The sequence below is a fragment of the Macrotis lagotis genome, chromosome 3 (genome assembly GCF_037893015.1).
Source record: "Macrotis lagotis isolate mMagLag1 chromosome 3, bilby.v1.9.chrom.fasta, whole genome shotgun sequence".
In the NCBI taxonomy this organism is placed as follows: Eukaryota; Metazoa; Chordata; class Mammalia; order Peramelemorphia; family Peramelidae; genus Macrotis; species Macrotis lagotis.
Genome location: NC_133660.1, coordinates 288,865,809 through 288,892,167, shown reverse-complemented (window position 1 = coordinate 288,892,167; position 26,359 = coordinate 288,865,809). Strand labels below are relative to the sequence as shown.

Sequence of the window (26,359 nt, the reverse complement as noted above, 5' to 3'; positions counted from 1 at the left end):
GTATTTTTGGATAAGACTGAGGCTGCGTAGAACATTCTTATGAACTATAGAAGGTCTAATTAAATGTATAAGATTGAGGGGTGAACACTATCTTCAGATTAAATAACAATTCATTATTATTAATAAAAATATCTTTTCCTTAAATAATTATACACAAGGGAAAGGCCAGATAGTCTGTATATAATAAGAGTACAATTACTTGACTCCTTTGGGAACTTCAGGAAGCATTTTTCCAATGAACAATGGGCAGTATATTTGCACATGCCTAAAGCTCATTAAATATTTCAGTAACTATAGCAGCTTCACATGGTACAGTTTTGCCCTCTGAAACTCCAAATGAGAACAGAACGAGTATAGTGAGGATAAAGATGGTTGTTGGATGTTATTTAGTACCTGTGCTTTAGAGAGTAAAAGAAAAATACATATTTTTGGAAATGGAGAAAATGCTACAACTCCACTCAGGTAGTTTTTTAGTTTTATTTATGGATGGTCAATTTACTTAGTTAATTAAGTAGGTATTAGTATTCTACTGCCTGATTTCTGCAGTGGGCATTGAAACTTAGAGAAACATTACAGTATAGTAGACTTGACTTAAGGAAAACTGAAACTTGAAATTTTTCTCATGGATATTCTCACATAATTTGGGTATAACTGTAGGTTCCCAGTGTCTATTTGAGCAATGAAGGTGTAATTTGCAGAATATTATGCAAAATAGTTCCAGTTAATATTAACCCATATTATTTATTGTTTTGTTCTATGTAAACAGATGTAATCTCTAATTCAAGCAATTTCAGATTGGCATATTGGAATAAACTCTGCAAATTTTTATCAAAATGGAATAAAATCTACTCTGCCCCTCTTTCAAAGTTATGGGTAAGTATCTTCACAAAAAATTCATTTGGAAAAAGTGTTTTGAAATGTCTAAGTAATTATGAACAGATTTTATGTAAATAAAATAATTGTTGTTATAATTATTATGCTTAGAATTAATGTTATCATTATCATTGTTATTTAACAGTCAGCATGACAGTAGCTAGAGAAATGATCTTTTAGGGAGAGAGACCTGGATTCAAATTCATAATGTGACAGTAAATGTTTCTGTCCAAATTACTTTCCTACCCAGTGTTTGAGGTCTCTATGACCATTATTAGTTGGTAGTAATGAAGGTTCAAGATAGACTTTCTCTCCTGGTACACCTCTCCTTTGATAAAATCACAGATCCCAGGAAATATTATTATTAGAGAATGCATGAAGCATGTCAAGTTGGCATAATTAATAATATGGACTTAATTAATATGAACTCTGATTCTCTAAGTGGTAAATATGAATAAATTGAAATTAATAATCTTTCTATATAGTAAACTACTTCTGTGTTCTCCATCTGGAATTGGATATCTTCTAAGCATATTGTTTCAAGAAGAATTATAAGACCCAGGGAACATGGGCAACTGCACCATCATCATGAAATTCTTCCTTGTGGAGTTTTCCAGCATCCGGGAGCTGCAGGTTTTGCATGCTGTTTTTTTCTTGCTGATATATATTGCAGCCCTGATAGGGAATCTCCTCACTATCACTGCCATTGTCACTGATCCACACCTTCATTCTCCAATGTATTTTTTCCTGAGTAATTTATCCCTGTTGGATCTTGGCTGCATCTCTGTCACTGTTCCCAAATTCATTGTGAATTCCCTGACAGGTAATCAATCCATTTCTCTTCTTGGTTGCGCTGCTCAGATTTTCTTCTTTATCTTCTTTGCTGCAACAGAATTTGCTTTGCTTGTGGCTATGTCCTATGACCGTTTTGTGGCCATCTGTCATCCTTTGCACTATGGGGTCATCATGACACCACTCCGCTGTCTTGGGGTAGCACTTGGTTCATGGACCAGTGGACTGGTCTATTCAGGTCTTCATACTGGAAACATGTTCCGGTTACCTTTCTCAAGATCCAATGTTATTCATCAGTTTTTTTGTGACATCCCTCATGTCTTAAAGGTCTCATCTTCTGAGATTCATGATACTGAATATATACTCCTTGCTGCCGGTTCAGCTTTAACCTTATTATGCTTTGTTTTTTTAATTATATCTTATATTTATATCTTCTCCACTGTTTTTAAAATGCCTTCTATGGAAGGACGTCAAAAAGCCTTGTCTACCTGTTTGCCACAATTGATAATAGTCCTCTTATTTCTTCTTACTAGCATTATCACATGCTTGGCCCCTGTATCAGACACTTCCCCTGTCCAGAACCTTCTGATTTCAATGACCTATGCAATATTGCCCCCATTCATGAACCCTATTATCTATAGTTTGAGAAACATGAAAATCAATGTTGCATTGCGTAGAATAATCAAAACTAACTTTTTTTTTCTCAAGAGGGGAAAAATAGTAAAAAGTGAAATACTGTATGAATGAGAAAGTACATTCCAAAGGCAATTAATCAGCAAAATAAAGGTAAAGTTAAGTCTTAAGTGTTTTGTCTACAAATGCAAAAATAAAACACCAAAATATTTAGCTTGGATGATGGTTTCATTTCAAAAAATGTATCATTCATTAAAAAATATGTCACTTAAATACATCTTGGGCTATCTCACCAAACTATTTCTCCATTTAAAAATTCATTTTACCATGGAGCTGATTCAGTGTATTGAAATCAATTCAAAAGCAAAAGGAACAACATTGCTTGTTTAAATTGGGTTAAAAATTCCATTGGTTAGTACCCAATATTAGAAAGCTTCTCTTCGAAGAACAAACTTTGACTTCTCATTTAGATGTCTTTATAAGTTCATGTTTATGTCCCAGAGATGACTATTACACTGTTATCTGTTTAAAATGTATTTCTAGGCAAAAATTCAATTCATTTTCCAGAACCTTCAAGACATCTTCCATAATCTCACAGTAAAAATAATCTTTACTAGTGAATTTGCTATCACTACTTGCATATCAGTTCTTGCTTGTGTAGAATGGTTGGTGACTATTCATTTCATCCTTTGTAATTTGATTTCCCCCTAGATAAAATTAGAGAATGTGAGGAAGCAATTAGCAGAGGTGATGGGAGTACCACATGTGCTAAACCAAAAGGAAAGTTGGGTCTTCACTCAGTTATTCTTAATGTTCTCACTTCTGTATAAGGGGAGTCCTTCAAGTATGCTAAATAGAATTAGAAGGAACTGATTGATGATATTTTGGTGGTGTTTTAGAAAGTAAGATAAAATTAACTAAAAATTAATAGAAGCCAGGAAACAATCTTGAAGAATTTGAGTAATTTCTACATTTAAAAAGGGGGGTCTGGAAAGGGAAAAAAAAACAGCAGAATGAATGGCAACAACAGGTTTGAGGGAGAATATGTTTTTTAGATTTCAGGGACAATTGGGATACATGAGGATTTTCTCTATATTGCATTATACTAATTATCTAATAATTTCCTATAATAGGATCTAGTCAGCAAGGAAACTTCCTGTAAGAAAAATAACAGGCACAAAGAGTGGTGATAGACATTAACTCTGCATTAGGATTCATTGAATGAGGAGTTAATTAGCCATTCTTGGTTAATTAAGGATATAAAGAGACTCAGGAAGCCATAATGACTGAATTTCCTAGCAGATGCTTTGTATCCAGGGGAAGCAACACAAGCATAATCCTTAGAAATTTAGAGTTATACAGATCCAGCTCTGAGACGGGAATGGCAAAGTTCCAATGTGTTCCCAAACAGTCATGCTTCTACTACTGTAGATGACACACTGGGACAATAATTCGTTCAGATATTCAATGGACTTGAGTACCATTGTAGCCCAGAGGTTCCAAGTGGAACCGAGCCATCAGTCTCAGACTTCTCCTTAGCAGGTCAAAGGTCCTTGACCTAACATATCCCTTGCTTTCATCATCTTTTCCATCTGATCAAATATAATACTTTTCCAATGTGGTTCAATAGAATCCTTTATTTGTACAACTCTAACACAGCCCTCCTGAATTACTGGATCTTAAATGTTATCTTTCTATGTGTCTTCTTTACTTATGAAACTCCAAATTCATTGAGAGCAAGGGGAACCATCTATACCTATTATTGTTCTCTAGGATCCAGCAGAGTGCCCATATCAAGTTTAGTAAGTGTTTGCTACATTGGATAAGCTATTTCAGGCAAGAATAGGAGAATGAGTTTTGGGATTAGCTTTTGCTACCCTAACAAAGACTGCATTTATTTAAAAGTTTGCATCTTATTTTTCTTACATATTTATTCATTTATAACTTACTAAAATAGTCTTGATATAAATGAAAAGTTACCCCCCCCTTGAAGAAAAATAGAAAATCCTCACAAAAAAATAAACAGAGAGAAAAAGGAACAAAAATCATACTTCAATCTGTGTTCAGATTCAACCAGCTCCGCGTCTGGGATGAATTCCATTCTTTATTATGTCCCTCAGAGAAGTTCTGTATGTATTTTTTTTCCAGAGTTGATGTTGCTAATTGCATTTCCATCCTTTCATTGATCTCCAGTTCCCTTCATTCTATTCTCTCTCTCTCCTTCCATTTTTTCCCTCCACAAAGATGTTTTATGGGGCAGTCATGTGGTGCTTAGGACAGAGTACCTAACATGGGGTCTGGAGGACCCGAGTCCAAATCCTGTCCCAGATATCCAACAACCATCCATTTGCATGGTCCAAGGTAGACCACCCAACCCAACTACCTTGCCAAAAAAAACCCCAAAAAGTGAAAAATTGTGCTGTATCTAACTATATTCTCCCAAGATTTTCCCTCTCCTCTGTCACCTATATAACCTCTCTACCCCCGACCCCTCTTTGCCATCCCCTTCATGTCCTTTTCCCCCTAGGGTAATATAGATTTCTATACCATATTGACAGTGCATTATTTCCTTTCCGAGCTTTTTTCAAATGAGAAGGAACACTCACTCATTCCCCCCCAAACTCACACACACCTTCCTCCCTTTCACTCAACTGCAAAGGTTTTTTTTTAATTGACTCTTCTATGAAATATCTTGGGCTATTATATCTCTCCTTTCCCTTTCTCCATTCTTTTTTCACCTACTGACTAGATCTTTATAATCTATTATACTTTCACATTCAGCTTTCTGCTGTTCCTTGTCTAAAAAGGCTTTCCTTTAATAGCTCTATTAATTGAGATGATTCATATGAGTTATCAGTACCATCTTTCCAGGCAATTATACAATGAATTCAACATTATTAAATTCCTCATAATTTGCCCTTCTTACTCTCTTTGTGTTTTGCTTGACTCCTATACTTGGAGGTCTTTTCAACAGGAAAGCTTGAAAGTTCCCTATATCTTTTCTCCATGAAGAGTATGTTCAGTTTTGCTGGGTAGTTTATCCTCAATTGTAATCCAAGTTCTTTTGCCTTCTGAAATAAGATATTCCAAGCCTCTGATGTAGTGCCAACTCCTGTGTAATCCTGACTGTAGCTCCATGATGTTTGAATTGTTTATCTCTCGTTGCTTGTAATATTTTTTCTTTGCCCTGAGCATTCTGGAATTTGGCTATAATAATCCTAGGAGTTATTTTTGGATCTCTGCAGGAGAACATTAGTGGATTTCCTCAGTTTCTATGAAATTATTTCAATTGTCTATGGAACATAAGTCTTAGGAGGATATAGTCTCCTTCCTTATCACTTTTAATGACATCTATTTTTATGGCTGCTTTGTCTGAGATAAGGATTGCTACTCTTGCCTTTTTCAATTCAGCTGAAAACATAATATATTCTGCTGCAACCTTTTACCTTAACTCTGTTTGCATCTCTCTGCCTCAAATGAGTTTCTTTCAAGAAGCATATGGTAGGGTTCTGGTTTTTAATCCACTCTGCTTTTCGCTTCCATTTTATGGGATAGTTCATCTCATTCACATTCAAAGTTATAGGTACTAACTCTTTATTTCCCACTATGCTATTTTCCCTCTATTTGCATTTTCTCCCTTTTTTACCTTAGCCTTGTTTCCCAGTACTTTGTTTCTGAATGTTAACTCCTTATTTACCCACTTCCATCTGAAGCCCTCTGTTTTATTTACCCTTTCCATTTACTCCTTTTCCTTCCTTTCCTTCTGTCAGTTCCTCTTTTCCTACCCTACCCCATCCCTCATAATCCTTGAAGGGGAAGACAAGTTTCAAAACTCAAGTGAGTTTGTTTGTGTGTGGGTCTTTGTGTGTGTTTGTGTGTGTGTGTGTGTGTGTGTGTGTGTGTGTGTGTGTGTGATAATTCCTCTTTGAGTCAAATCTGATGCAAGATTCAGTCACATCTCACCTCTTTCCTTCATCCCCTCTATTGCAATAGGTCCTTTGCAACTCTTCATGTGATGTAATTTAAGCCATTCAATTTCTCTGTTCTCCCTTCTCTTTACTGTCTCCCCTTTTTAATGAAATATTATTTTTTAAATCATTCCATTAAAGACATGGACTTGTCAAGAATGTCCATTACCTCTGGATAAGTATATTGTTTTTAACAGAGTAACAAATCTCAATAGTTATGAGCTTCTTCCTCCCTAGTGGAATATAACCAGTTTGATTTTATTCCAATCAGTTTTTTTCCTTTTCTTCTCATTATCTTTTAATTTATCTCTTGAAGCTCCCGTTTGATGATGAAATTTTCTGTTTAGTTCTGTTCTTTTCATCAGGAAAAGTTGAAAGTCTCCTATTTTTTTAAATGTCCATCTAATTTCCTGAAAGAAAAAGCTTAGTTTTACTGGATAGTGATTTCTTGGCTGTAATCCAAGATCCTTATTTATTTATTTATTTGTTTGTTATTTGTTTATTTATTTATTTGCACATTACCAAAATAGACTTATTGTAAGAATAAACATAGTTGCTCTCCTCCTACAAAAATAGGAAAAAACCTCACAAAAACAGAGAGAGGGAGAGAGGGAGGGAGAGAGAGAGAGAGAGAGAGAGAGAGAGAGAGAGAGAGAAAGGAAAGAATAATTGTACTTTAGTATGTACTCAGATTCTATCAACTCTGTTTCTGAAATGGATTGGAATATATGTGTGTGTGTATATATATATATATATTCCATCAGAGAGCTTGAACCCATATTTTTTGACACTGCAGTTTTTGGTAATTGAATTTGCCTCCATCCATTCCTTCTCACTTCTGTTTTTTCTATTCTTTCTCTTTTTTCATATCATATTCCACGCCCTCTGATCCCTTAATGTTGATGCAGGATGTGTAATTTTGATTGTGGCTCCTTTATATATGAACACTTTCTAGTCATTTGGAGGGCTTTCTCCTTGATCTGATAGTCCTGGAGTTTGGTCAAAATATTTCTTGGTGTTTTCATTTTGGAATCCCTTTCAGGAGGGTATTAATGTATTCTGTGAAAGACAGTTTTTCCCTCTGATGCCAGGATATCAGGGAAGTTCTCCTCTACTATATCCTGAGTATTCCAGGCTTTTTTTTTTCCTAAAGTTTCCTTTTTTTTTTTTTTTTTTTGCAAGGCAATGGAGTTAAGTAGTTTGCCCAAGGCCACACAGCTAGGTAATTATTAAGTGTCTGAGACCAGACTTGAACTCAGGTCCTCCTGACTCCAAGGCCAGTGCTCTATCCACTGTGCCACCTAGCTGCCCCTTTTCTAAAGTTTTCAAGTAGTGCTGATTCCTAAATTGTCTCTCATGGATCTATTTTCCGGGTCAGTTGTTTTGTCAGTGAGATTGTTTACATTTTCTTCTATTTTTTTCATTTTGTTTTCATTTTGTTTAAAAGTTTCTTAGTATCTCATGAGGTCATTAATTTACACCGATTTGAATCTTTTTTTTAGAAAAGAGGTTTTTTCCATTTACTTTTTGCATCTCATTTTCCCATTGGTCAATTCCATTTTTAAAGTGATTTCTATTTTTTTTTCCATTTTCTTCTTTACTCTTATCTTTCCTGCTGAATAGTTTGAACATCTACATCAACATTTTTTAATATATTTTGAGTCAAATGAACATCTCCAGGTAGAGTCAGATAGATTTATAAATAATTCCACAATGAATAGACTCCTATAGGAAATGCCTCCTTATATTCCAGTTTAAAGGAATGTCACTCATCCACTTCTCCACGGTTTCCCATTTTTCAGTACTTAGTACTCCTTCTTCTGGAAACTAAGGACAACATTTTTGTACACATTCAATAAATTCTGCCAATTTTTTTTGCTGTTATTAACAAACCTCTTTCTTTAACTATGTACTTTGACTCTCTTAAATAATAACCTCTATCCCTAATCTGTCCCTTTCCCATATTAATGCTCTCTATTTTAAACCTGGTGAAAAAAGTAAAAAAGTATATAACCCCAAAACCTACAATCTTGTAGCACACTCTCTGACCCGCAGGATGTCCAGACAATGTCTTTCGTTTCAAGAATCATTCCCCTACAGGTCACTCCTTTTTAGGCACCAGTTATCACCTGCAAAAGTGCTGGTGTGGGTCTGGCAATGAATGTAGAGCCAGGTTGAATAGAGATGCCCAACAGATACTTAGATGCCACTTAAATGTCAACAAAGTCCCAATGTTTAAGGTTGTGAAACAATTTCTATTGCTTAATTCTTGAACACTCAAACTTTTATACAAAACTCATCTCAGACATTGTTGGGGGCGGGGGGAAGAGGCTTGGCGGTCTCTTAGAGGGGGAAACATAATCACCTTATAAGGGAATGTTACAGAACTCGGCCCCTCATTGAGTAAGAGTTCATGGGAGGGAGGACAGAGGGGATAAAAGTGTCTGCTGAGAGGTTGGGGGAGCGGGAATGTGATCACAGAAGAATAAAGACTCATGACCCACCTCAGGCGCTCTGTCTGGTTCTTCCCCCATCAAAGAGTGGGGGCCGGAGGTACCCCGAAGACTCATCACGTGTTGGACTGGTGAGTAAGAGGACGGACTAGCATAAAGAAGCCGGTGTTGTAAATAAAAACCCGGCAAGTGGTGCCCGAACAGGGACCTGATTTTGCTAGGGAACGTCTGAATCCGCTGGTCGGATTCTCCAGACAGCCTCGGTCGTTTCTGACCGGGAGGAAGGAGAGGGCGTTTACTCTCAGATATTGCCTGAAGGACATATCCCTATTGTGTTGACTATGCTTTCCTTCCCCTCCCTTTCTCCTTCTGCTCTAATCACGCTCCTTGCCGTGCTGGCCTGTCTGATTGTGCCCTGCTGCCTCCTTCTCTTTTGCCGAACGGGAACTTTCCAGTTCTGCCACCTGTTAGGATTGCAGCCTCGGCTAGTAGACAGCATGGGGGGCCGGAATAGTATTCCCGCCTTTGAGCCGGAGGAAAAAGAGGCCGTTGCAGCGCAGCTTTATAAACTCTGCGCTAAGCATGGCCGTAAATTACCTATCAAGACGTGCCGTGCTTTTGTTGAGAATATCTGGAACATCTGCCCTTGGGTGCAACATAGTGGGATCCAACCAGATAAATGGAAGGTGGTAGGGCAGCAGATGGCCTCCTATAATGACACCTGCCCGGGAAAACTGACCCCCAAGGATTTTACAGTGTATAAGATAGTGGATGCAGCCCTGCATCCCCAGAAGGTGACTTTGGCACGACCAATCAGCACTCAGGTGGGTAGCTCGTTGGCGGGATCGGATTCAGAGAGCTCAGAGGAAGAGGGAAGGCCACCCCCTCCCCTGTATCCGTGGGAGGAACTTAGAAGAAACAATGGGGGAACAAGGGGCCCCCAGGGAGAAGATTCAGGGCCGGAAGTTTCCGAGCGCGGGAAGGGAGGGGTGCAAACAGTCCTCAGGGGTGGCAGGAAGAGGAGCGTGAGTAGGTGGGACCGGGAGGCTGCTGACGAGGAGGGAGGAGTCCGCGCTGATTGGACAGCTGCCACGCCCCAGGCTTGGCGGCCCAGCCAGGAAACAGAGGCAAAAAATCCCCCGTGTTCCTTGTCCGCCCTTCAGAGATCCCCTCAAGGGCTCCGCCCATCCGGCCTACTTGCCACCAGTGCCTCCATAGCAATAGAGAAAGGGGAGGAGGTGGACTGGGATGACTGGGGCCTCTACCCGGTATTTACGGACCCCCTTACCGGAGCCCGAGACTACCGCCCTGTCCCTTTTAAGATGCTTAAGGAACTTAAGGAGGCCGTGACTAAATACGGCCCAAGCTCCCGTTATGTAAAAAGACTGATGCAAAACCTCTTCGCTACGCACCCTTGGACCCCTGCTGACTTTGACAAAATTGCAGCCGCGTGCCTAGATGCCTCCTTATATTTAGCTTTTAAGGCTCAGGCCCGCAGAGAGGCCTCTAAGCTGGCAAAATCCCGGGGTTATACTCCCCTGGATTTAGCCATTGACCTCCTGTGTGGAACTGGAGCCTATACTGACCCTGCTGTTCAGGCCCGGTATGGCCAGTTTGAGCTAGAGACTGTTAAAGAAACACATGTTGCAGCTTGGGATAAGATTGGAGCCATGAAAGGGGGGAGAGCCACACAGAAGTTGGTTGGGCTGAAGCAGAGAGCAGATCAGACACCCCTCTCATTTGTGAACGAGGTTAAAGAGACAGTGACTCGTATAATGGGAGACACCCCGGGATCTGATCTACTTATGAGACAATTGATTAAAGAGGGTCTTCGCCCCAAAGGGATCGCAGCCATTAGCAGCCTTCCCCCCGACGCTTCATTAGAAGAAATTGTTGACAAATTGCTGGACATGCCCAGCGAGGATTCAATTCAAGCCTTAGTGACTGCCATGGAGAACCGGGAGGATAGCCTCCTGACCGCCCTTCACAGTATGCAGGTGAGACCCACCTGTTTTGGGTGCGGAAAGCCAGGGCACCTCAAAGCACAGTGCAGGCAGCGGCCCCCCTCCACTTCAGTTCCGACCTGTTATTCCTGTGGAAAGCCAGGTCACATAGCCAGGTTCTGCCGATCCAAAGGGAAGTCGGGAAAAGGGAAAGGGAGGGGCCCGGCCGCGGGCCCCCCCCCCCCCCCGTGCTCGAAGACAGCGGCCCCATTACTGTGACTATCCCCGTGAGGGTTGACTATAGAGAAGGGACACAGCAGAGAGAGATCGGGCCTTGGGAAACCTCGATGATTCCCATTGAGCTAAATATTTTCCCAGCGCTCATCACAGGGGCTGAGAGATGTGTGGACTTAGTCACCCATACCCAGGTCATTTTTGGTCCCGGAAGTCCCACATCCGTAAGGGTCACAAACCCCCACCCCTTTCCCACCTTGGTAAAACAGGGCCAAGAGGTAGGAAAGGCGCTGCCCTTACGGGCCCCTCCCGCTCATGTGAACTGGGTCCACCCGGTCAGCTCTGGGCGACCACTGTTAACCGTCACGGTGGAAAATCAGAAGCTCGAAGGGATAATTGACACTGGAGCCGATTGCTCTGTCATAAATAGGGGACAGTGGAGGCGCGAGTGGCCACTCCTACAGAGCCCTCAAGCAGTGACGGGGGTGGGGGGCAATAGATCTGCCATGAAAGCAGCACACGCCCTACGGTGGTCAGCTTTGGAAGAATCTGGACTCTTCACCCCACTGTGCCTACCCGACCTCCCTTATGCATTATGGGGTAGAGATATCTTGAGCCAGCTTAACCTGACACTTGCCACCCCTGATAGCCTGCGGGGAAATTAATTGGGGCCACTCTAGAGATGAGCTTTTCCCCCAGAATAACATGGATTAATAAGAAACCTATTTGGGTTGAGCAGTGGCCCCTGACAAAAGAAAAGCTCATCGCCCTCACAGACATAGTAATGACCCTCCTGCACGAGAACAAAGTGGAACCGTCCCTTAGCCCGTATAACTCCCCCGTCTTTGTCATAAAAAAGAAAAGGGGGAGTTGGAGAATGTTGATTGATCTTCGGGCAGTAAATGCCAACATGATACCCATGGGGACCCTCCAACCTGGTCTCCCTATGCCCACTGCAGTCCCGCAAGGGTGGACTATTATAGTGATTGATGTTAAAGACTGCTTCTATAGCATTCCCCTCCACCCGGAGGACAAAGAAAAATTTGCCTTTTCCCTCCCCGCGATCAATTTCCAAGCCCCCAGTAAACGTTATCAGTTCACCGTCCTACCGCAGGGAATGGCCAATAGCCCCACCCTGTGCCAGCTTTACATGGATACTCTGCTACATCCTATCTTTTTAAACAGAAAGGGGGAGTTGGCAGGTCACTGACCCATTCAGACCTGTCTCAGGTACTATTTACCATGAATTTCCTACAAGTCAGGGATGACGGCACTACAGCCGCCCAGAGATTTTTCTCCCCAAAAGGACATGCTAAGAAAGAACCAACGCTCCTGCCCTCTCCCACCAAGGCCCTACCAGGCTCTAAAGTCATGTGGAGAGATGAAGAGGGAGGTTGGCATGGCCCTGTAACGGTAAAGAACAGAAGACAGGGCCACCTGTCATTTCATCCCGAGGATAAGATAGAAGAGCCAGAAAGATGGCTCCCTGTTTACAAGATAAGAGACCTTGATTAATGCCCAACCCTACGGGGTGAGAGGAATTTCTTTCTTTTTCAGGCCTTCTGATCATCGTAGGGATCCTTGGAGGTGCTCCATCTGAAGGAAATCCGACATGGGGAATACTCCGAGTTATTCCCTCTCCCCTTCCTGTAGCACGGAACTCCCCGATCTACCCTCGCCTTCTAGTGACCAATACATCGATGGGGCTCCCTTCTGCCTCGGTGGGGCCCCTCATGTGTGGCCACAGGGGAAGACATCGAGGATCCCATACCATGGAGGGATTTGCCAGATGGCAGGAGGATACCCCCTTGAGGGTGAACAAGGACGCTGATTCTGGGAATCACCCTACTTGTTGTCTGTTTCTGCCGCCTAGCTAGGCGACAGAGGGGCTATATGCTTCTTACTCAGAAAGCCTTCATGGCCATGGAGACGGGGGAGGATCCCCAAGTCTGGCTAGCCGCCATGCATGACATGTGACACCTAGGGGTAAGACGAGGTAAACCCCAAGACGGGCAACTTCTCCTGACCCAGCCACCTAAGACAGGCCCTGAGGGTGTCGGGCGCCTAGGACGGGCAAGGTCCTGGGTTGAAGGAGATGACCTAAGACAGGGTTCCTCGCCCCCGGCTATCAGAGGCCAGTAGAAATGACACCGCTTAAGGCTAACCTCAGCACCGCTTAAAGTCACACCAAGTGATAACCTTGTAAAACAGAAAGGGGGAGATGTTGGGGGCGGGGGGAAGAGGCTTGGCGGTCGCTTAGAGGGGGAAACATAATCACCTTATAAGGGAATGTTACAGAACTCGGCCCCTCATTGAGTAAGAGTTCATGGGAGGGAGGACAGAGGGGATAAAAGTGTCTGCTGAGAGGTTGGGGGAGCGGGAATGTGATCACAGAAGAATAAAGACTCATGACCCACCTCAGGCGCTCTGTCTGGTTCTTCCCCCATCAAAGAGTGGGGGCCGGAGGTACCCCGAAGACTCATCATGCGTTGGACTGGTGAGTAAGAGGACGGACTAGCATAAAGAAGCCGGTGTTGTAAATAAAAACCCGGCAAGACATGACAGGTTAGAGACACCCAGCTGCATAGCTTCCTTAATTAAATTTACAATATTTATCCTTTGAGGTCTGTAAACTTCCTTAGCATAAAGATTCCCAAACACCTCTGGAGCCACAGATGTCTTAGGTCAGAGTTCACTGGTGAGCCAACAAATCCATTTAATGAGCAAGAATATATGGATATCTCTGGTGGCAAAGGTCACCAAAAATATTTGTAAATCACTCCTATGGGCTGACCCTCAACACATAAATAAATAAATACATACATACATGCATACATACATACATACATACATACATACATTTTGAAACAAAGAAGGTGGCTTAGAATTACCAGATCTAAATTTATAATATAAAGCATCAGCCATCAAAAGTGTCTGGCAAAAGATAAGAAACAGAGTGGTGGATCAGTGGAAGAGATTACATGGAAAAGAGACAGCAGAAAATGATTATAGTAATCTGCTCTTTGATAAACTCAAAAGTCCAACTTCTGAGATAAGAACTCTTTCTTCAGTAAGAATGGATGGGAATCCTGGAAATAAATATGGCAGAAACTTGGATTAGATCAGCATCACATACCCTATACCAAGATATGATCAAAATGGGTACAGAATATAGACATAACAGACAATATTATAAGCAATCTAGGCGATCAAGTAATAGTTAATCTGTCATGTGAATGGAAAGGGAAGCAATTTATGGCCAAGGAAGAGATGGAGAACATCATTAAAACAAATTAGTTAATTTTGAATACATTAGATTAAAAAAAAGCTTTTGGACAAACAAAACCACGTAACAAAGATAAAAAGAAATGTAGTAAATTGAGAAATAGTTTTTATAACTAGTATTGCTAACAAAGGACTCATTTCTCAAATACATGTAGAATTGAGTCATATTTATATATATAAAAAAGCAAGCCATTCCCCAATTGACAAATGGAAAAAGGATATGCAGAAAAAACTTACAGATGAGGAAATCAAAGCTATTCCGGTTCATATGAAAATTTGATCTAAATATTTACTGAATAGAGAATTGCAAATTAAAGCAACTATGAGGTACCATTTCACACATCTCAGATTGGTCAATATGACCACAAAGAACAATGACCAATGTTGGAAGGGAAATGGCAAATCAGGGACACTAATACATTGTTGGTGGTTTTGTGAATACATCAAACCTTTCTTTAGAGCCATCTATTATTATGCCCAAAGGGCAATAAAAATGTGCATATCCTTTGATCCAGCAATACCACTATTGGTTCTATATCCTGTTGAGATCATATAAATGGGATAAAAACTTCACTTGTACAAAAATATCCATAGCAGAACTATTTCTGTTAGCAAAGAAATGGAAATTGAGTGAATGTCCATCAATTGGGGAATGACTGAACAAAATGAAGTATATATACTATTGTTCTTTTAGAAATCCAGAGGGCTAGGATTTCAGAGAAGCTTGAAAGGACTTGCATGAACTGATGTTGACTGAGATGAACAGTACCAGCAGAATATTGGACATCCTAAAAGCAACATGGGGGTGATGATCAACCTTAATGGACTTGGTCATTCCACCAATGCACTAATCATAATCAGAGTACTTGTGATGGAGAATAACATCTATATCCAGAGAAAGAACTGTGGAGTTTAAAGAAAGATCAAAGTCTATTTCCTTCTTTTTTTTTAAATAGTGACTTATGACCTACATAATTTTTCTATTTCTAATATTTAATTTTCTCCTTAAGGATATGATTTCTCTCTCAAAACATGCAACTGCAATCAATGTATATCATGGAAACAATGTGAAGATTATCAGACTGCCTTCTGTGGGGGAATGGGGGAGAGAATGAAGAGTGGGGAAAAAATGTAAAGTTCAAATCCTTACAAAAACTACTATTGTATAACATTGGAAAATAATTAAAATATTAATTACAAATGAGTTGTTTTTTGATTCCTTTTATCCAATTCTATTTTCAATGTATTGTTCTGTACAGAAATTTTTTTCATAATTCTCTTGCATGACTATCAAATTTTTCTTATTTTTTCTTTCCCATTTCACTGGTTTTTAAAATTCTTTTTTGTACTCTTCCAAGAGGTCTTTTTGGACATAAGACCACTTCTTAATTCCCTTTGAAACTTCACGTGTCCTCACTGTTTTCCACTTATGATATGACATTCTTATATTCCCTATCACCATAGTAATGTGCTATGTTTAGCAATATTTGGAGGTTTTTTGCTCATTTTGAAAGTTGAGCTCTTCTCCTATGACACAAGGGATACATTGCCAAGATTTATCTATTGGGAGACTGACCCCTGACTTACTTCTCTGGTATCTCAGCTTTAATGGTTTATCCAACTTTGTTCTGCCTGCAGCATCAGAAGTCCCTGGCTCTTATTTTGCTTACCAAGCTAAGGTTGGGACACTCGTGACCATGTTGGCTTGCTGGTGTGTTGAATTGGGATCTAAGATGTTGTTGTATGACTCAAAGCCTCCCTCTGTTTCCACAGCTTTCCAACCCATCCTGAATGGCATACCTCTTTTACCCTTGCGAGACAGATCTTTAATGTGGTTCCTTGAATATATCTTGGGGAGAAAAGCTGTTTCATTCTGATTTGTGGAAGGGGGAGTATTATATCTTTAAAAGTTTCATTTGGGTGGGGAGCTAGGTGGCACAGTGGATAGAGCACTGACCTTGGAGTCAGGAGTACCTGGGTTCAAATCAACCTCAGACACTTAATAATTACCTAGCTGTGGCCTTGGGCAAGCCACTTAACCCCATTGCCTTGCAAAATCTAGAAAAAAAGTTTCATTTAAAGTTATTTCAGTAGATATTTCAGAAAAGATGTAGGAACTTTCTAGCTTCTCTCTACCATCTTGGCTTTGGCAAGGAATACCGAAGAAATGAGATTTTAAAGAAAATGAGCATAAGATTTATTCCCTTTAAGTATTCTGGGGGAGGGGGGAGCCAAGATAGCAACAGGAGAAGAGCCTCTCTTAGGAGCTTTCTCTAAAATCTCATAAATTAAGAATTCTAAATTTTCAAGAGACTGAACCCCCAGAGGGATCGAGTGAGGCAATTCTCCAGCCCAAGGTAAGCTAGAAAATAGTGGAAAGGCTCAGCTCCACAGAGTTAAAGGGGCAGACCACCGGAGTGAAGGAACTTCAGCCTCCTGGAGGCAGCCCCAGGGTACCCGGGAGCTGCAGCTCAGGCAGTGGGGGCAGTTTTCTGACTTACACCCCAGGGACCACCAGGCACAACCTGGAAGATCAGCCAGGGGGTCTCTGCCAGACCGAGCCCTTGAAACCCAGCCCTCAGGGCACTCAGCAAGCAGCTTGGCTGAGGCAGCCCAGATCCAGGAAAGGGAAGAAGGAAGAGCCAGTAAATGGGAGCCCCCAGGTAACTGAGCCTTGAGTGCTCAGCTTACCAAAGGGAGGGGAGTGGAGAGAGACTTCTGAGATTTGTCCTCTGTCCCTGGAAAAGGACTCTGGGGCTCTGACCACATTCAGACTCTTTCACAGTCTAGGCCCCCCCATAGAACAGCAGGGCCCCCTCACCTCAGCCCGTGACAGAGGGGTGAGCTTGTGGGCATTCACAGACCAAGAGGGAAGACAGAGCCTCACACACAGAGATCCTTGTGTGTGTGGGGGGGTGTCCCAATAATACTCAAAAGCTCAGGAAGCACCCCAACACCTGGAGTAAACAGAGAAAAAAGAGGAACACCATTGAGAAATACATTGTCTATTATCCCAAGAAGTATCAAAATACTCATTCTGAAGAAGAGGAAGTACAAGCTCCTGAATCTAAAGACTGAAAGAAAAACAGAAATTGGGCTGAGGCTATGACAGAGCTCAAAAAAGATTTGAAAATCAAGTGAGGGAGATGACAGAAAAATTGAGAAAAGAAATGAGAGAAATGCAGGAAAAACATGAAAAAGGAGTCAGCAGCTTAGTCAAAGAATCCAAAAAAAAAAAAAAAAATGCTGAAGAAAATAGCATGCTAAAACCCAGCATAGGTGAAATGAATGAAACAGTTCAAAAAGTTACTGAGTAGAATGCTTTAAAAAGCAGAATTTTCCAGATAGAAAAAGAGACAAGAAAGTGCTCTGAGGAAAACAAATCCTTAACAAGTAGAATGGATCTAAAGGAAGCGTCTGACCTTCCAAGAAGTCAAGATACAAGACTTCAAAACCAAAAGAATGAAAACTTAGAAGAAAATGTGAAACATCTCATTGAAAATACAACTGATCTGGAAAACAGATTTAGGAAAGATAATTTTAATATTATTGGGATACCTGAAAGTCATGATCAGGAAAAGAGCCTTGACCTCATTTTTAAAGAATTCCTACAGGAAAATTACCCAGATATCCTAGAAGTAGAGGACAAAATAGAGTTCAAGGGTAGAGGGAAGTGAGGTGGTCATCTACATATCAAAGCATAAGCAAGAGAGCACAAGACCTTGGAAGACTAAAGGTTCCAGTGGGCTGTCCCCCCTAAAATATGCCCAAGCCTTGGAAGTGCAGTCTTGGGCTGAGATTAACAACAGAAAAAGAAGAATCTGACCATAGAAAATTACTTTAGTCCCATAGAGGATCAAAACACGTACTTAGATGATGGCAAAATCAAAGCTTCCATATCCAAAGGGAGGGGAGTGGAGAAAGAGAGAAATAGAAAAATGGGCTCGGCTTATGGATGAGGTCAAAAAAAGACGTTGAAAAGCAATGAAGGTAGGTGGAGGAAAAACTGGGAGGTTAAATGAGAACAACGAAGAAAAATTATGAAATCCAAATCAACAGTTTGTTGAAAGATAAAAAAAAAATACTGAAGAACTTAAAAACCAGTTTAGGTCTAATGAAAAGCAAAACAAAAGGCAAATGAGGAGAAGAATGTATTAAAAAGCAGAACTGGCCAGCTGGAAAAGGAGATAAAAAATATCTGAAGAAAATAATTCCTTCAAATGTAGAATGGAACTAAAGGAATTCACTGACTTTGCAAGAATTCAGGAAGAAATAAAACTCTTCCAAAAAAAGCCAAAAATTAAAAGAAAATGTGAAATATCTCATTGGAAAAATAACCAACCTCAAAAACAATCAAGAAGAAATAATTTAAAAATTATTGGGCTATCTGAAAGCCACAATCAGGAAAAGAGCCTAGACTTCATTTTTCAAGAAATAATAAAGCAAAATTGCCCTGATATTGTTGAAGCAGAGGGTACAATAGAAATTGAGAGAATTCACCAGTCACCACCTGAAAGAGATCCCAAAAGAAAAATTTCCAGGAACATTATAGCCAAATTCCAAAACTCCCAAGTCAAAGAGAAAATTCTAAAAGCTGCCAGAAACAAACAACTCAACGACTGAGGCTCCATACTCAGGATCACACATGATCTGGCAGCATCTACATTAAGGGTTTCTAGGGATTAGAATATGATATTCTGAAAAGCAAAAGACCTTGTTTTACAACCAATAATTAACTACCCAGAAAAACTGAACATCATCTTTCAGGGGAAAAGATAGACTTTCAAACTTTTCTATTGAAACAACCAGAGCTGAACAGAAAGTTTGATCTTGAAGTGCAGTTCTCTGGTGAACCATAGAGGGGGTGGATGAGGAGGACTAACTGTGAGGAGGGTAATGATATTGAACTGTTTGTATTCCTGCATGGGAAGAAGATATTGATAGCTCATATGAACTTTCTCATTTATAAGAGCTGTTAGAAGGAAGGAATATATATACATATATGTATGTATAATATAGTAAAAAGATGGAGTCAGTGGGTGATAAAAGAAAGTACTGGGAGGAAGGAAAAGGAGATGAAGAAGAAGAAAAAGCTTTTTTCAATGGTGTGGAATGGGACAAGGTGAGGGGGAATGAGTGAGTCTTCATTTTCATCAGAAATGGCTCAGAGAGGAAAGAACATACACACTTAATAGGGTGAGGAAATTTATCTTACCATAGAGAAAAATAAGAAGAAAGGGATGGGATAAGGGGGAATGGGGGAGGAAAGGGGAGAATAGGTGACCGAAGAGAGGGAAGATGAAGGGAGAGGTTACTCAGATACAACACACTTTTGGATAGGGCCAGGATGAAAGGAGAGGGAGAATAGAATAAATGAGAGTATTGAAGAATAGAGTGGAGGTACAACTAGTAGTATTAACCGTGGGGAAAAATACTGAAGCAACTTCTCTGGTGGACTTATGATAAAGAAACAACTCACCCCAGAGATCGAGCCATTGGAATCTGAACACAGACTGAAGTACATTTTTCCCTCTCATTCAGTTCTAGAGGTTTCATCATCTTCTTGGGGGGTGAGAAAGGGGGTTTATGTTTACCCTTATGTTTACTCTTTATAACATTCAATTGCAATCATAGTGTAGCATGGAAGCAATGTAAAGACTATCAGACTACCTTCTTTGGTGGGGGGCAGGAGGGAAGCTGGGGAATTGGAAATTTCAGAACATTACAAAAATGATAGGCAGATACTACCATGGTATATAATTGGAAAACAAATAAAATGTTAATTAGAAAAAGAAATGGAAACATCAGCAATAAGAGAAGGAAAAAAAATTGAAGGAATTAGAATTTGGAAGAGACAAAATTCTCACTCTTTGCAGAAGACATGATAGTATACCTAGGAAATCATCTAAGAACTACAAGAAATACTTAACAACTTTAGCAAAGTCACAAGATATAAAATAAACCCTGATGGATCATGAACATTTCTATATATGACTCGCAAGATACAGCAGAAAGAGCTAGAGACAGAAATCCCATTCAAAGTAACCTCAGGGGGTGACTAGGTGTTGCAGTGGCTAGAGCACTGGCACTTTATTCAGGAGGACCTGAGTTCAAATCCAGCCTCAGACACTTCATAATTAAATAGCTGTGTAGCCTTGGGCAAGCCACTTAACCCCATTACCATGCCAAAAAACCCCTAAAAACCAAAGAAATCTCAGACAATATACATTACCTGGGAGTCTACCTGCCAAGGCACTCTCGGCATCTTTTTGAAAACAATTACAAAACACTTCTCACATAAGTAAAATCAGGTTTAAATAACTGGACAAATATCAAATGATCATGGATAGGTCGAGCTAATAAAATAAAAATGACAATTCTACCAAAACTAAACTACTTGTTTAGTGACCTAACAAACAGAATTCCAAAGAAATACTTTAATGAGTAAGAAAAATTGTAAGTAAATTCGTATGGAGAAGTAAAAAGTCAAGAAATTTTCCGGAATTCAGTTATAAAAAGGTCAAAAGGTAGGGGCTTAGCCTTATCAGATCTAAAAGTCATTATAATTGTCTGGTACTGACTAAGAAATAGACAGGTGGATCTGTAGAATAGACTAGGTGCAATAGCAGGAAATGATTATAGCAATCAACTGTTTGATAAACACAAAGAGTCCAGGTATTGGGATAAAAAAAAAATCTCTCTTCAATAAAAGCTGTTGGGAAAATTGGAATTTAGTAAGGAAAGAAACTTGGATTAGACCAACATCTTACACCCTGTACCAAGATAAGATCCAAATGGATGAAGCATTTAGACATAAAAAACAATATTATAAGCAAATTAGAAGATCAAGGACTAGTTTACCTATCAGATCCATGGAAAGGGAAGCAGTTTATGACTAAGGAAGAGATGGAGAACATCATTAAAAAGTAACTAGATAATTTGAATTACATTGAATTAAAAGACTTTTGCACAGATAAAACCACTGTAATAAAGATCAAAAGAAATGTGGAAACAATTTTTGCAACTAGTACTTCTGAAATTGGGAAACAATTTTACAACTAGTATTTCTGACAAGGGACTTATTTCTAAAATATACAGAGAACCGAGTCAAATTTTCAAAACCTCAAGCCATTCCTCAATTGCCAAATGGTCAAAGGAAATGCAAAGGCAATTTACAAATGAGCAAATCAAAGCAATCCATAGTCATAAGAAATATTGCTCTAAATCACTACTTATTAGAGAAATGCAAGTTAAAGTATCTCTGAGGTACCACCTCACACCACTCAATTAAAAATGCAAGAAAAGGGGCAGCTGGGTGGTGTAGTAGATAAAGCACCAGCCTTGGAACCTGGGTTCAAATCCGATCTCAGACACTCAATAATTACCTAGCTGTATGGCCTTGGGCAAGCCACTTAACCCTGTTTGCCTTGCAAAAAAAAAAAATGCAAGAAAAAGAACAAATCAAAATTTGTCAATTAAATATCAAATTAGAAATTCTGAAAAAGAAAGGATCAATTAACAAGTTGAAAGTAAGAAAATCATTTAACTTATTTTCCTTTTCTTTATATTTTAATTATTATTTTATTTTTCCAATTACATGTTCTGGAACTTTTCAACTTTTATCCACTTCCATGATTATGAATCACACTTTTTTCTACCACCCTCTTTTCTCACTCCTTCACAGCAAAGTGTCTGGGTACAAGTTATATATACACATTTTTGCTTAAAATATTTACATATTAGTCATGCTGTGTATGAAGAATTAGGATTGAAGAAAAAGAAAGAAAACCATGAAATAGAAAACATTTAAACTTTTAAAAGTGAGCATAGTATTCATTTGGATCACCCCTTTGGATATGAAGGACATTGCCCATAATAGTTCAACCAGTGTTGAAAATGATCTTGAGTCACTTACATCATTATTGAACTACTTATAATGCTATTGTTAATATGTACAGTGTTGTCTTTCTTCTGCTCCTTTCAGCATCAATTCATGTAATTCTTCCCAAGCTTATTGAATGCCTGATTGACTATGGTTTCTTATAGAACAATAGTGCATCATTAGGATCATATGCCCACAACATGTTCAGTCCTTTCCCAATTGATGAAAATCATCTCAATTTCCAATTCTTTGCCACTACAAAATGAGCTACGATTAATATTTTTGAACATAGGGACTTTTTTCATTATTTCTCATTATTATTATCATCATCATCATTATTTTGGTTTTTGCAAGGCAATGGGGTTAAATCACACAGCTAGGTAATATTAACTGTCTCAGGTGGGATTTGAATTCAGGGCCTTCTGACTCCAGGGCCAATGTTCTATCCACTGTTCCACCAACTTGACCTTTCTAATAATTTCTTTTGGATATGGGCCTAGTAATTGCATAACTGGCTAAAAGGGTAAGATTGGTTTTATTGTTCTTTGGGCAAAGTTCTAGATTACTCTCCATAATGGTTATATTAGTTCAGAACTCCACCAACAGTGGACTAATGTCCCAACCTTCCCACAACCTCTCTAACACTGATCATTTTCTCTTTTTTTTTTTGGCATCTTAGCCAATCTGAAAGATATGAGGTACTACCTCATAGCTGCTTTAATTTGCATTTCTCTAATCAATCATTATTTGGTACATTTTAAGGGATTATATATATATATATATATATACCTTTAATTTCTTCATTTGAAGACGTTCGGCTCATATCATTGGTCATCAATCAGTTGTGGAATACCATGTGACATTGCACATTTGATTAAATTCACTAAAAATGAGAATTTTATCAGAACCACTTACTGTGAAAATTTTTTCCCAAATTTATATTTCTCTCCTAATCTTGGCTGCATTGTTTTTATGAATGGAAAATTTTTTCTTTTAGTAAATCAAAATCATCCATTTCCAATTTATAAAGTACTCTATGTCTTATTAGTTGTACATATCTCCCCTTTCTATAGATCTGACACAGTATTTTTGATCCCTTAATTGATCTATAGCAGGGCACATTTTTTTCCAAATCCCATACCCATTTTGACCTGATTTTGGTCTAGGTTGTGAGATGTGGATCTATGCCTAGTTTTTGTCATACTATTTTCCAGTATTTCCAGGAGTTTTTGTCAAATAGTGAGTCTGTACCCAGGACGCTAATGTCTTTGGGCTCATCCAGCAGTTGATTACTATAATCATTTACTACTATCTCTTTTGTACCTATTCTAATCCACTGGTCTATTGCTTTATTTTTTAATTATTGTCAGAAAGTTTTGAATAATGCTTCTTCTCAATTTTAGATCTTGTCCAACTAGTCCTCCTTCTTTTTTTCATCTATTCTTGAGTCTTTTGTTGGTGCAGACAAGTTTTGTTGCTATTTTTCCTCACTCTTTAAAATAGTTTTTTTTATATTAAATGTTATACCACTGAGTAGATATTTTAATTTTGGTAGAATTGTCATTTTTATTATATTAGCTTGGCATAAGCAAGAAAAATTGACAGTTTTCAAATTGTTTAGATCTGATTTTATTTGCATGAAAAGTACTTTGCAATTGTGTTCATATAATTTCTAGGATCTACTTGGGAGGTAGATTTCAAGTACTTTATGTTATCTATAATAGCTTTCATTGAAATGTCTGGATCCCTTGCCCTTGTTCTTTGTTGTTCATATAGATAAATGCTGCTGATTTAGTTGGGTTCATTTTATATCCTGCTACTTTGCTGAAGCTGTTAATCATTTCAAGTATTTTTAAAAATTTTTTACAAGGCAGTGGGGTTAAGTGACTTGCCCAAGGTCACACAGCTAGGTAATTACTATGTGTCTAACACTGGATTTGAACTCCTACTAACTCCAGGACCAGTGCTCTATCCACTGTCCCACCTAGAAGCTCCCAACTATTTTAGTTGATTTCCTGGGGTTCTCTAAGTAGAGATTATTTGATACTAATAGTATTATCATTAATAATAATAATAATAATTAAAATGTAATTAATTGGTAATATTTTCTATTATTCCATATAAATTATTATTAATATTAAATTCTTGTTTCATCCCTGATCTTATTGGAAATGCTTCCAGTTCAATCCCAATACCTATAATGTTTTTAGATATATATACTGTGTATCATTTTGTAGAACTTCCAATGTATCCCTATACTCTCTAGTATCTATCATAAGAATAGATGTTAAATTTTGTCAAAGATCTTGCCAGGCTCTATTGAGATAATCATGGGATTTCTTTTCTTTTGCTTTTGATATGTGCAATAATGTTCTGCATTTTCCGAATATTCACTCATTCCCTGCTTACTTGGCATAAATCCTACTTGATCCTGTTGTATTATTCTAGTAATCACATGATTTAATGTCTTTGATAAAATTGTATTTTATATTTTTGCAGTAAGGTACATTAAAGAGAGAGAGATTGATCTAAAATGTTCTTTGTTTTGTTTCTTCCTGATATAGGTATCAACCATAAAAGTAATTTGGCAGAACTCCTATTTTTTAAAATATTTCATGTAGATTTAGAAATATTTGTCCCTTTGGTGTTTGACAGAACTTGAAATTCATCTGGACCTGGATATTTTTTCTAAGAAGTTTCTTGATGGTTCCTTCAATTTCCCTTTCTGAAATATGGTTATTTAAGTGTTTTATTCCCTCTTCTCTTAATCTGTGTACTTTATATTTTGCAAATATTAATCCATTTCACTCAGGTGGTCAAATGTATGGGCATACCATTGGTCAAAATAGTTGGAAATTATCTCTTTAGTTTACTTCCCATTGGTGGTGAATTTACCCTTTTCATTTTTAATACCAGTAATGTGGTATTCTTCATTCTTTCTTTATATTAGAGTAATCATAGATCCATCTGTTTTGTTACTTATCTTCATAAAACCAACTTAGTTTTAATTATGATGTCAATGCTTTTGTTCCTTTCTTTCACAGAAATTCTAATTTGGTATTTAATTGGGAATTTCTAATTTGTTCTATTCTAGCTCATTTAGTTGTATGCCTAAATCATTGATCTCCTCTTATTCTCCATTATCCATATAAGCATTTCAAAATATACAATTTCTCCTAAAAACTACGTTGACTGAATTCCACAAATTTTAGTATGATGTTTTATGGCGGTAATATTCTTGGATAAAATTGTTGATTATTGCTTTTTTTAAAAATTTGCTCATAGTTTAAAATAATGCTATTTACTTTCCAATTGCTTTTTGATTTGTCATTCTATCGCCCTTTATTCCGCGCTATGTTTATAGTAACATGATCTGAAAAGCATGCGTTCAATATTTCTGCCTTCCTGTATTTATTGACAGAGCTTTGAATCCTTCATGGTCAGTTTTGGTGAAGTTGCCATAAACCGCAGAGAAAAATGTATATTCGCTTCATTATTATTATTATTATTGTTGTTGTTGTGGTTGTTATATGAAGATTTTGTTGTTTCAACTATGTGCAGTGGCAGCTTCTGCAAAGCATTTTTTGCCAGGTTTTGAGTTTCAGCATTTTTCTCCCTCCCTCTCTTCTGTTCCCCCCTCCCAAAAGCAATCTGATGTAGGCTTTATGTAATCATGCTAAACATAGATCAAATTGTACATGTGAGAGAAGCATCAGATCCAAAAGTAAGGAAAAAAACTTTAGAGATGAAGAAATTTGAGTAATAGTTTGCATGAGACAATTTTTAAAAATTGAAGATAATAAGTGCTGTGCATCATTTCAACCCCACAGTCCTTTCTCTGCATACAGATGGTTTTCTCCATCATAAGCCCTCTAAAATGTTCCCAATTATTGCATTGCTGAAACGAACAAGTCCATTGTGGGTAATAATTAGCGTATGTTTGCTTATTATTTTTGGATGTCACATTCCTTACCCAGCTGGATGATTTTATTTTATTTTTTGATGAGTTACATTATTTTTCCAGTCAATCAATTTTCCATTAAAAGGACTTGATATCTTTAGTCCATTTTAATAATTTACCTGCAGCATTTACATTTCTCTGTTTCCATTTTCTTCTTCCTCTCTTCTTTGATATTTGAAATAATTTTTAACCTCATAGATTCAGTTTTGCAGTTGAGTACAATTCATACCATTGTAGGAATATTATCACTTTTTTCTTCCACTGGGATGGCATTTTTATCATCTCTGAGTATTAGTTTTTCAATGGTGTATCATCTGTTTTGGTTTTTTTGCTCA

General features: G+C 38.5%; 1 protein-coding gene across 1 annotated transcript; it reads left to right on the top strand.

Moving 5' to 3' along the window:
- The first annotated feature begins 1,440 nt into the window (after positions 1–1,440).
- Positions 1,441–2,412, top strand: LOC141519426 (olfactory receptor 14I1-like). The gene has a single exon (XM_074231668.1). It carries the CDS (start codon positions 1,441–1,443, stop codon positions 2,410–2,412), a length of 972 nt encoding a protein of 323 aa, XP_074087769.1.
- Positions 2,413–26,359: the final 23,947 nt, after the last annotated feature.